The 13,073-nt window shown below is 44.8% G+C and overlaps 1 protein-coding gene across 1 annotated transcript in view; it reads right to left on the bottom strand.

The window, feature by feature from the left end:
• Positions 1-13,073, bottom strand: part of F13A1 (coagulation factor XIII A chain) — a 151,802-nt gene that overhangs the window by 93,112 nt on the left and 45,617 nt on the right. The window contains exons 3-4 of the mRNA XM_038770355.1: positions 8,632-8,883; positions 3,806-3,924 (exon numbers count right to left, since the gene is read on the bottom strand). Of these exons, the coding sequence (XP_038626283.1) occupies positions 3,806-3,924; positions 8,632-8,883 (371 nt within the window). The remainder of the gene's footprint in view (positions 1-3,805; positions 3,925-8,631; positions 8,884-13,073) is intronic.

Below are 13,073 nucleotides of genomic sequence, written 5' to 3'. Positions count from 1 at the left end.
ACAACTTGGTAACAGATCTTCTATCTTTTATCATCTTAAGCCTTCCACATCTGTTTTTCTCATTTAATCAGCCCATCAATCCATTAATTAATGGTATTTATTTAGTGCTTACTGTGTACAGAACACTGTACTAAGAGTTTGGGAGAGTCTAATACAAAATGTGTAATGAGTATAATGATGTGTTGGTAGGCACATTCCCTGCCCACAACAAGCTTACAGTTTAGAGGGGAAGACAGACACTAATATAAATAAATAAATTGCAGCTATGAACATAAGTGCTGTGGGGCTGAGGGAGTGCGTCGACAACACAGAAGGGAGAAGAAGTAGGGGAGATGAGGATTTAATCGGGGAAGGCTTCTTGGAGGAGATGTAATCAGTAGTGAGGCTTTGAATGTGCAGAAAGTGGTGGTGTGGTGCATATGGGGGTGGAGGGCATTCTGGGTCAAAGGGAAGATGTGAGAAAGGGGCCAGTGGCGAGATAGATGAGTTTGAGGAGCAGTGAGCAGACTCACTGATGAGTTAATACTTCATGAACAGTATGACATTTGCCAGGGAGGCAGATATAGAAGGATGGACACACACAGTACCCCTCTGGAGACAGCTGCAGAAGTCAAGAGTCATATTTTCCCCTGAGTTAAAGATGGAGTTTTCATGCCAGCGTGCCAGCTTGTTCCCAACAGAGCCCATTTTTTGACGCTGGTGAAACCGATGAGTCACTGGGGCAGGCCAGGAGGAAGGAGAAATATGGGAAGAATTAGGACAGACAGATGTGGTTGTCAGTGTCACATCGCCTCAGAGAAGATAATAGATAGACTTGGACATGCTTATTAAAAGGTGTGCCAGAAAAGATGTTTGAAGTACTTCAAAAATACGTCTTGAGCTAATAAGAGTGTGGTGTAGTGGAAAGGAATTAGGATTTGGAGTCAGGGGACCCAGATTAGAGTCCCAGCTCTGCTCCTGGGCTACTAAATGACCCTAACCCGAGAAGCAGCATGGCCTAATGGAAAGAGCCTGGGTCTGGGAGTGCTGGGATAGATACCGGATAATCAGGTTGGATGCAGCCCACATCCCACATGGGTTTCACAGTCTTAATCCTGATTTTACAGATGAGGCAACCGAGGCATGGAGAAGTTAAGTGACTTGCCCAAGGTCACACAGCAAACAAGTGGTGGAGTTGGGAGTAGAACCCAGGTCCTCCAACTCCCAGGTTGAGTTGGCTCATAGTAAGCAGTTAACAAATACCATTAAGAAAAATAAAACCCTCTCTGGTTTTAGTTTCCTTATAAATTTGGGGATGGAATAAATAGATTGCGAGCCTCGGTTGGAATGGGGACTGTGCTGATCTCAGAACCCTTTATCTACCCCATTCCTTAGCACATAGAAAGTGCTTAATAAATGCCAAAATGATCATTATTATTAAGAGAGTACTTTCATTAGGACACTTTTTCTCTGAGCTGTGTGAGCTGATGGGAAATGGAGAGCAAAATTCGTATGTTCTAGAAAAGTGATCCTTTAGGGGCAAATTTAATTTAAAACAAAAGAAGCATTGACCTCTTCCCCTGAATGAATTAGGTTCAAACCAATGAAGTCATTCATTCATACAATTGTATTTATTAAGCACTCACTGTGTGCAGAGCACTGTACTAAGCGCTTAGGAGAGTACAATACAACGATAAGCAGGCACATTCCCTGCCCACGCGAGTGAACAGTCTTAAGGTGGAGACAGAAATTAATATAAATAAATAAATTACAGATATGTACATAAGTGCTGTGGGGCTGGGAGGGGGGATGAGTAAAGGGAGCAAGTCAGGGCAATGAAGAGGGAGTGGGAGAATCAATCAATCAATCAATCAATCGTATTTATTGAGCGCTTACTATGTGCAGAGCACTGTACTAAGCGCTTGGGAAGTACAAATTGGCATCACATAGAGACAGTCCCTACCCAACAGTGGGCTCACAGTCTAAAAGGGGGAGACAGAGAACAGAACCAAACATACCAACAAAATAAAATAAGTAGAATAGAAATATACAAGTAAAATAAATAAATAAATAAATAAATAGAGTAATAAATATGTACAACCATATATACATATATACAGGTGCTGTGGGGAAGGGAAGGAGGCAAGATGGGGGGATGGAGAGGGGGACGAGGGGGAGAGGAAAGAAGGGGCTCAGTCTGGGAAGGCCTCTTGGAGGAGGTGAGCTCTCAGCAGGGCCTTGAAGGGAGGAAGAGAGCTAGCTTGGCGGATGGGCAGAGGGAGGGCATTCCAGGCCCGGGGGATGACGTGGGCCGGGGGTCGATGGCGGGACAGGCGAGAGCGAGGTACAGTGAGGAGATTAGTGGTGGAGGAGCGGAGGGTGCGGGCTGGGCAGTAGAAGGAGAGAAGGGAGGTGAGGTAGGAGGGGGCGAGGTGATGGACAGCCTTGAAGCCGAGGGTGAGGAGTTTCTGCCTGATGCGCAGATTGATCGGTAGCCATTGGAGGTTTTTGAGGAGGGGAGTAATATGTCCAGAGCGTTTCTGGACAAAGATAATCCGGGCAGCAGCATGAAGTATGGATTGAAGTGGAGAGAGACACGAGGATGGGAGATCAGAGAGAAGGCTAGTGCAGTAGTCCAGACAGGATAGGATGAGAGCTTGAATTAGCAGGGTAGCAGTTTGGATGGAGAGGAAAGGGCGGATCTTGGCAATGTAGAAGAGGGAGAAGAGGAAGGGAGGGTTTAGTCAGGGAAGGCCTCTTGGAGATGTGCTTTTGATAAGGCTTAGGAGTGGGGGAGAGTAATTATCTGTCAGACTTGAGGTGGGAGGGTGATCCAGACCAGAAAGGGGAGTGGGTGAGGGCCAGATGGAAGCCCATTGAGAAGGTAAGTAATCTATTAGGACTAGTCCTGATTCCCTTTGCCCAAAGCATGGCAATGAAAGTGCCCTTCTCTTAATGCTTTGATTTTGTCCCTGACTAAGGATCTAGCTAGGCACCAGTTGGGTTAATAATTAAAATGATAAGGATTCTCTGAGAAGAATGGGGTCGGGGGTTGGGGTGGAGATTGGGACCAATGACCATTTAATTCTTCTTGCCCTCTTTATTAAAGCCTTGATTCCTGTGACTATTGAGTTTGGCTGAAGAATGCTAGTGTTTCCATGAATCCTGCCCCATGTTCTCTGGGTCCTTAGTAGCTGTCTATCAAATGAGGGAGATTCTGAGCCCAGCTGCGTGGAAGTCACCAGTGTTCTCGGCAGCAGGAGAGACACACGGTCACTCATCAATGACACAGGTGGCTCTGGAAGATGGACAGCAACTCTCTCCTTTACAAAGTTCAAAACTCCAACTGCTGATGATAATAGCGTTTGTGAAGCCCTCACTATGTGTCAACCACTGTTCTAAGCACTGGGGTAGAAACAAGTTAATCAGGTTGGACACAGTCCCTGTCCCACATGGGGCTCACAGTTTAAGAGAATAAGTGTCCTGGTCAACGGGTTTTCCTGTTCTTTATACCATCTGATAACAGAATAACTTGCAAATTTAGTCGGCAATTCATACAGGCTTTTATGGGCTCATCCAGTGCATGGAGAGGTTCTTAACATTATTAGCATTATCCTTGAGAATTAAAGACAGGTGCACTCTCTCTGACTCTCTTTTTCCTCAATCTTTCCCTCTCTCTATTATGGAAGCATTCGTATATTTGTATCAAAATTATCAAATAGAGATAGACCATTACCAAATTTGTTTGTTAGATTCAGTATTTAGTAAAACAGCAGGCGCTCAATAAATACAATTAATAATAGTGACAAACTTTAACTGTTCTCACCTGGCCAAAGTTCCAGCTCCGAGATTTTACATTGGTCGCTTCTCCATGGAAAATAACTCCAAGGTCATTCAGGACATATTCTTCCCTTTCCTTCTCATCTTCCAGGTACACAGCATCCTCTATGCCAGGGTTTAGACACAAACATTATTTAATCATTTTCAGTAATAAGATGTGGATTTTTTCCAAAATATGTTTAACTAATGAAAGATATCTTTTGCTCAGCAAGCATAGCACCATTTCCTCATATATAATCTATGGCAACAGTAAACACAATCAGAAATAAATCAAGAAGTAAATGATGCATGACGCAAAATGCAGACACATCCGTACTTTTCTTAACAAGATCTGTAAAGCACAATTGAGTTGCTATGTTTTAGCAAGGATTTTATAGTTACTGGGCCTCAGTAATTTCAAAATCAGAACTCTGGAGCGCAGGGAAGAACCTGCAGCATGATTTCCAACCTATTAACGTTAACAAAAAACAGCTGAACGGGCAAATGTTTTTTAAAAAAAAATCTGCGTTGCATTAAAAAGTGACAATATTATCTGGAATGCTCATTTAGCACTACTTTTATTGGGAGAAGAGGGGTTGGGGGACAATAGCTGCATGTGGTGTGGAAGTGTTGGTGGCTTTCGATTCCATTTACGCTAGATCACTAGCCGACAGAGAGGTGGGATTAATGCATATATTTCTTAGTTTTTGTCCTGAATTCCAAAATATTTTGGAACGTAGATCCCTGTTTTGATTTTAGCAAAACAAAACATTTAGATATATAATATAATGACAGAATAAGACAGGTTGATTTTGTCAGGAGTTAAAGTGGAGTTACAAAATATTGTAATAATAATTGTGGTATTTGTGAAGCATTGACTATAATAATATTAATAATAACGGCATTTATTAAGTGCTTCCTATGTGCAAAGCACTGTTCTAAGCACTGGGGAGGTAACAAGGTGATCAGGTTGTCCCATGGGGGGCTCACGGTCTTAATCCCCATTTTCGGCTGAGGTAACTGAGGCCCAGAGAAGTTAAATGACTTGCCCAAAATCACACAGCTGACAATTGGCGGAGCCGGGATTTGAACCCATGACCTCTGACTCTAAAGCCCGGGCTCTTTACACTGAGCCATGCTGCTTCTCTGTGCCAAGCACTGGCACTGAGGCTCAGAGAAGCGAACCGACTTGCCCAAGGACACACAGCAGGTAAATGGCAGAACTGGGATTGATTCCCAGGCCTGGGCTCTTTCCACTAGGCAACACTGCTTCCCTGCTTCACTATGCTGTAAAAACACATCTATAGACATAGAAACCAATGACCCTTCAGTAGAAGTTAATCTTCGCTGCTCTCCTAATACAACCCAGCCTGCACACTTCGCTCCTCTAATGCTAATCTTTTCACTGTACCTCGATCTTGTCTAACTCCTCACTCATCTCTTGCCCATATCCTGCCTCTGGCCTGGAATGCCCTCCCTCCTCATAGCCGACAATTAGCCTCCCCCTCTTCAAAGCCTTTCTGAAGCCACATCTCCTTCAAGAGGACTTCCCTAAGTCCTCTTTTACTTTTCTTAGCTCTCTTCTGCATCACCCTGACTTGTTTCCTTTATTCATCCTCCTTCCCAGCTCCAAAGCACTTATGCACATATCTGTATTTTTTAAATTTATACTAATGTCTCTCTCCCCCTCTAGAATGTAAGCTTGTTGTGGGCAGGGAATGTGTGTGTTATATTGCTACATTGTACTCACCCAAGCACTTAATACAGTGCTCTGCACACAGTAAGCGCTCAATAAATACGATGGGCTGACTGACATACCATGTGCAGAGCTCTATTCTAAGTAAACAGTTGAGAGAGTAACAGAACCAAAACACATCCTCCCCTCAAGAAGGTTAAAATCTATTGGGAGAGACAGACAAAACTGATGCACAATGAATGGGAGTAGGATAAAGAACAGTGCTCTACAAAGAAGTGGTAAGAATGTGTCAGAATGAAACAATTGCATATACCACTGAAGAGGAACATAAGTGTTGAGCATGGAAATACAGTTCATAAATAGTAAGAGTGGCTATTGGACTGACCCATTTGTTGAGGTATTGTAAATTCACCGAAGAAGGTTTCCTGGAGAAGGTAGATTGCAGAAGGGCTTTGAAGATGGAAAACTGAGGTTTAGAGCACATGTTCAGGTCTAGGGGGAGAGTGCATCTGGATAGGGGAACACAGTGAGCAAGGGATTGGAGGTGAGGGAATTGAGAGATAGAGAGGTACAGGAAATAAGCCGTTTGCCTCCAGTGCATCTCCGTCCAGATGGCCTGTCGGCATCTCAAACTCAACGTGTTCAAAACTGAACTTCTCATCTTCCCTTCTAAAACTCCCTCCTCCCCACTATCCCATCTGCTGCAACCAAGGCCCACAACATTGGTGTTCTCCTCCGCTCTTCGCTGCCATTCAGGTCACGCTCCAATCCGCCCCTAAATCCTGACCTTAAGCTGAAGTGAAATAGGGATCTGAGGCCACGACCGGATTGAGGACTTTACTTCATTAGTAAAGAAGCTCTATGGCTCCAAACACACTATTATGACACTGCCGAGGTGTGCAGATAATAATAATAATAATGATGATGGCATTTATTAAGCACTTACTATGTGCAAAGCACTGTTGTAAGCACTGGGGAGGTTGCAAGGTGATCCGGTTGTCCCACGGGGGCGGATCACAGTCTTCATCCCCATTTTACAGATGAGGGAACTGAGGCCCAGAGAAGTGAAGTGACTTGCCCAAAGTCACATAGCTGACAATTGGCGGAGCGGGGATTTGAACCCATGACCTCTGACTCCAAGCCCGCACTCTTCTCATAAGGATGGAGCCACCCTTATCACAGACAAAAAGGCAATCCTTTCCAGAGGTTAAGGGTATCCCAAAGAACGTGGAGTATGGAGGAGACCATTCAGAGCAGAAGAATTGACTAAAATGTGGAGACTTAAAGCTACACCCTTGCTTCTGAGGAGTGATCTCTGCAGCCAAAGCCACGAACAATGGAAAAGCACCTGGATCTAATAGCATTACCAGAGAACTCTACAAGCCAGGAGGGAACCTGCATTTTTCCTCAACATATGCATCATAAGACTTCAAAAACCCCATCACAGTCACCCATTCTTATTTATAAGCCACATGGGAGGGAATGCTAGTCCAACAGCTGTCACACATGGATTGAACCTCGCCCTTGGTAGAGTCGCCTTCGAGAATGAAGGACATTTATGTACACAGTCAATTCTACTCTAACACTATTTGGTTATAGCATGATGGGAAAATCAATCAGTTAATCAATAGCCTTCACTGAATGCTGGCCATGTGTAGAGCGCCGTACTAAGTGCCTGGGAGAGTACGAGAGACTGGATAGACACGATTGCTGCCTTCAAGGAGCTTACAAACTACTAGAGAAGACAGTCCCCAAACAAATTACAGATGAAAAAAGGCAATGGAAATATACATAATGTGGGTGATAGAATATCCAAGTTGATATGTATAGAAGTGGTACAGGTGGTTGTGAATGCATAAATGTGGTTATGGCTCAAAAGAGTTGAGAAAAATTAATTGGGGAAAGCCTCCTGGAGGAAATGGAGGGATTTGTGGTACTGTTGGGTATGCAAAAAGAGGAAGTTCCAGGCTGGAGGAATGATTTAAGCTCAGGGTCAGGGGAAAAAAAATGAGAAAGAAACACAGTGAGAAGATGAGATTATCTGGACTGAAGAGGGCAAAGCAAGGTGTAGTGGGAAAAGCGAATTGAGGGAGACGGTTTATTGAGTGCCTTAAAGCTGTTGGTAAGGAGTTTCTACTCGATGCAGTGAGGAATGGAGAAATTGTGTGAAGTTTGACATTTAGAAAAATGATCCAGGCAAGCAGAGTGAATTATGGTCACGAAGGGTAGAGGTTGGAGGGAGGAAGACCAATAGTTGGGATGTGATGAGCACTCGGACCAGGGTGGTGGCTGTTTGAATGGAGGAGGGGCAAATCCTGGAAATATTTTGGAGGGACAGCAATAGGATTCAACAACAGATGGAATTTGAGAGTTGAAAGAGAGCTAAGAGTCAAGAATAATACCAAGGTTGCGGGCTGCTGAGAAAAAGGGTAGAGATGTCAACTGCTTCAGGTAAGTTAGCGGAATGGATGGATTTGGGAGGGGATAGTAGGAATGAACATGAACATGTCTTTCCTCCACCTGACTATCCCATCACTGTAGGCAACATCACCATCCTTCCTCTCTCACAAGCCCATAACCTTGACATAATCCTCAACTCAACTGTCTCGTTCAACCCACGTATTCAATCTGTCACAAAATCCTATCAGTTCGACTTTCACAACATCGCTAAAAGCTGCCCTTTCCTCTCCATCCAAACTTCTCCCACCCTGATCCAAACACCTACCCCATCTAGGCTATTACCTCAGCTTACCTCCTGACCTCCTTGTCTCAGGTAACTGAGCCCTAGAGAATAATAATAATGATAATAATGATGGCATTGGTTCAGTGCTTTCTATGTGTCAAGCACCGTTTTAAGTGCTGGGGTAGATACAAAATAATCAGGTTGGACACAGTCCCTGTCCCACATGGGGCTCACAGTCTTAATTCCCATTTTACAGATGAGGTAACTGAAGCCCAGAGAAGTGAAGTGACTTGTCTAAGGTCACACAGCAGACAAGTGGCGGAGCCAGGAGTAGAATCCCGGGTCCTTCTGACTCCCAAGCCCACGCTCTATCCATTAGGCCACGCTACTTCCCTAATAGGCCAGCGAAGTTGTGACTTGCAGAAGGCAATGCATATTTAACCATGATCCTCACCTTCACACCAAGGATTGAAGAGAATGTACACATCTGTCTCTGGGTTTCTCTGTGTTCGAATGATGCCAAAGGGAGTCCAGACAGCAACGTAGAGGCGGAATTTTCCCACAATGCAGTGCGGCGAAGACTGGATGGACAGACGGAGGGTTCTGTCCTCCTTCAAAATGATCTTTGCTCCCCACGTTTCACTTTGCAACTCGGAGACCAAAGGTACAGGGATGTAGGTTCCTTTGTTTTCTTGCGGATAGCGACCTGAAGGAGACCGAGGGAAAGCGGATTCAGTAAATCGATTGTGCACTTCTCCGACTCTGTTGCAGTTGACTCACCCTTCTTCATATCTTCCCACCCACTAGATCGCACCCAGAAATCCCAGACAAATCCACTTGTCTGGATCCCTCAACCCCTTAAAGACTGTGAGCCCACTGTTGGGTAGGGACCGTCTCTATATGTTGCCAACTTGTACTTCCCAAGTGCTTAGTACAGTGCTCTGCATGCAGTAAGCGCTCAATAAATATGATTGATTGATTGATTAAAGGATATCCCTAGGTGGTGACTGGACGACCAGTTGGCTGGTAGTGTAGGGATCGGGAGGGTAGCTATGACCCTGCAGCTAGGATTCATTCATTCGGTCAATTGCATTTATTAAGCACTTACTGTGTGCAGAGCACTGTACTAAGTGCTTGGAGGATCTTTTTAAACCTGAGTCTAATCAATGCATCAGTGGTATTTATTGGGTGCTTACTGTGTTCAGATTACAGTAGACAAGATATCTGCTGTCAAGGAGCTTACAGTCTAGAGGATGAGACAGATAGATAAATGATAGCTAGAGGAAGCAGCTGAGTATAAGGATATATACATTAAGTGCTGTGGGACTGGGGGCGGTGAGTATCAACATCCTAAAGACTCAAGTGCATAGGTGATGAAGGAGGGAGGGTGAGTAGGGGAAATGAGTGCTTAATCAGGGAAGGCCCCTCGAAGGAGATATGATTTCAGTGAGGCTTTGAAAGTGGGCAGAGTGGTGGTCTGTTGGACACCAAGGGAGGGGTGAGATCCAGACGAGAGGGAGGATTTGGACAAGGTGCCGGTAGTGGCACAGAAAAGATCGAGGTACGGTGAGTAGGTTGGTGTTAGGGAAATAAAATGTGCAGACTGGGTTTGTAGAAGGGGGTCAGCAAGGGCAGGTAGGAGGAGAGATTTCTTTAGAGTCACTGGTAAGTATTATCATAATACTTGTACTAGTGACTACTAGTCACAGCCCTGGGGGATGAAAGGGTTCTGGGTGCTATATATGTGACCCTATAAGGCCCATAAGACCCAGGGGTTCCTGTAATAGTAAGGAGTTTCTGTTTGATGTGGAGTAGAATGGGCAGCCCTGGAAAGGGGAGACATGTACAGCACTATTTTTCTTTCATTTATTGAGCACTTACTCTGGGGAGCAGAGTGCAGTATGGACTGGAGATGGGAGAGGCAAGAAGCAGGGTCTCAGTAGATCAGGTGGGATATGCTGAGTGCTTGGACCAGTGTGATCGAAACTTGGATAGACAGGAAGGGGTGGCTTCTAGAGGTGTTATGGAGGTAGAACCTGGCAGGATTTCTCTACAAACTGAAAATGTGGGTTGAATGAGAGAGACGAGTCGAGGATAATGCCGAGGTTATGGGCTTGTAAGGCATGGAGGATGATCACGTTTGCTAGACTGATGGGAAAATCGAGGAAGGACAGGGTTTGGGCGGGTGAGAAGATTATTGCCTAGTGGAAAGAGCATGGGAGTCAGAGGACCCGGGTTCTAATCCCGGTGCAGCCACTTGTCTGCTGTGTGACCTCGGGCAAGTCACTTCACTTCTCTGTGCCTCAGTTAGCTCATCTGTAAAATGGGGACATGGACTGTGTCCAACCTGATTTGCTTGTATTTACCCAAGTGCTTAGTACAGTGCCTGGCACATATTAAGCGCTTAATACCATAAAAATAAAAAACGAGGAGGTCTGTTTTGGACATGTTGAGTGTGAGGTGTCACTAGTACAACCAAATAGAGGTGTTCTGAAGACAGGAGAAAAATGTGAAACTGTAGAGAAGGAGAGAGGTCAGGGCTAGAGAGATAGAATCCCATGGTAAACAAGCCATGGGAACAAATGGATTCCCCAAGGGAAAGGGTATAAATGGAGGAAAAAAAAGGACTCTGAACTGAGCCCTGAGGGATTCATACAGTTAGAGGGTGGGAGGCAGAGGAGGAGACTGGGAAAGAGACTGAAAGTGAGCAGCCAGAGAGATAAGAGGAGAATCAGGAAAGGGCAGTGCCAGTGAAGCCAAGGTTAGATAATACTTCCTGGAGAAGGAGGTAATCCACAGTGTTGAAGGCAGCTGAGAGGTCGAGAAGGATTAGGATGGAATAGAGGCCACTGGATTAGGCAAGCAGAAGATTATTGATGTTCTTGGAGAGAAAGTGTCAATGAAGTGGAGGACGCAGAAGCCAGGTTGCGGAGGGTGAAGTAAGGAGTTGGAGGAGAAGAAGTGGAGGCAGCAGGAGCAAACAATTCACTCAAGGGACTTGGACAGGAATAGTAGAAGAAAGATGGGGCAAAAACTATAAGGGCAAATTATCATATCCCATCTTGACTGCATCAGTCTCCTCACTGACCTCTCTGCATCTTGTCTCTCCAAAGTCCAATCCATACTTCATTCTGCTCCCCAGATCATTTTTCTAAAGAAAATTCAGTCCACATTTCTCCACCCTTCAAAAATCTACAGTGGTTGGCCAGCCACCTCCGCATCAGATAGAAAGTCCTTGCCATTGGCTTTATTGCACTCAATCATCTTGCCCCCTCTTATTTTACCTCGCTACAACCAGTACGCTCAGTTTGCTCCTTTAACGCATATTCACTGTGCCTCCATCTTGTCCGTCTTGCTGCCAATTCCGTGTCTTCTCCCTTCGTACCTGACAGACCATCGCTCTACCTTCAAAGCCTTATTAAAATCACATCTTCTTCAAGAGGCCTTCACCAACTAAGCCCTCATTTCCCTGACTTTCCTTTCTGCATCGCCACAGATTTGTATTCATTCATTCAATCGTATTTATTGAGCGCTTACTGTGTGCAGAGCACTGTACTAAGTGCTTGGGAAGTACAAGTTGGCAACATATAGAGACGGTCTCTACCCAACAGTGGGCTCACAGTCTAGAAGGGGGAGACAGAGAACAAAACAAAACATATTAACAAAATAAAATAAATAGAATAAATACGTACAAATAAAATAGAGTAAAAAATACGTACAAACATATATACATATGTACCCTCTAAGCACTTGATATTTACCCAATCCTCAGCCCAACAGCACTTATGTACATATCTGCAATTTATTTTAATGTCTGTCTCCCCATCTAGATCTATCAATCAATAAATCAGTGGTATTTATTAAGTGCTTACTACGTGCAGAGCACTTTACTAAGTGCTTGGGAGATTACAATACTGCAGGATTAGTAGAAATATTCCCTGCCCATAACAAGCTTACAGTCTAGGGTGGGAGACAGACATTAATAAGAATAAAGAAGTAATTTATAATATATAAATTAGTGATATGCACTCAAGTGCTGTGATGTTGGGGTCGGGGCCAATCTCAAGTGTCCAAAGGCCACAGAGCCAAGTGCATAGATGATGCAGAGGGGAGAGCGAGCAGGGAAAAAGAGGGCTTAATTCGGGGAGGCTTCTTGGAGGAGATGTGACCTTAGTAATGCTTTGAAGTAGAAGAGAGTAGTGTTCTGGCATATATGGAGTGGGAGGGAGTTCCATTCTAGGGAGGAGGATGTGGGAAAGGGGTCAGCAGTGAGATAGATGAGATCAGGACACAATGACTAAACTGGTGCTAGAGGAGCGCAGGGTGCGGACTAGGCTGTAGTAGGAGATTAGTGAGATGAGATAGGATGGGGCGAGCTGATTGAGCACTTTAAAGCCAATGGTAAGGAGTTTCTGTTTGACGCAGCGGTGGATGGGGAGACACTGGAGGTTCTTGAGGCGTGGGGAGACATGGTCTGAAAGTTGTGGTTGATAAATGATTTTTGCAGCAGAGTGAAGTATGTATTGGAGTGGGGGGAGACAGGAGGCTCAGAGGTCAGCAAGGAGGCAGACACAGTAGTCAAGGTAGGATAGCATAAATGCTTGGATCAGCATGGGAGGAATATGGTTGGAGAGGAAAGGGTGGATTTTAGTGATGTTGTGAAGATAGAACTGGCGACAGATTGAATATGTGGATGAAATGAGAGAGTTGAGTTGAGAACAAAGCCAAGGTTAAGGGGTTGTGAGATGGGATGGACAGTGGTGTTGTCTACAGTGATGGGAAAGACGGGGAGGACAGGGTTTGGGTGGAAAGATAAGGAGTTCAGTTTTGGACATGTTCACCTTGAGGCCTTGGCAGGACATCCAAGTAGATACATTTGGAAGGCAGGAGGAAATG

This window comes from Tachyglossus aculeatus, chromosome X3 (assembly GCF_015852505.1).
Source record: "Tachyglossus aculeatus isolate mTacAcu1 chromosome X3, mTacAcu1.pri, whole genome shotgun sequence".
Classification (NCBI taxonomy): domain Eukaryota; kingdom Metazoa; phylum Chordata; class Mammalia; order Monotremata; family Tachyglossidae; genus Tachyglossus; species Tachyglossus aculeatus.
This window is presented reverse-complemented; position numbering and strand designations above follow the sequence as displayed.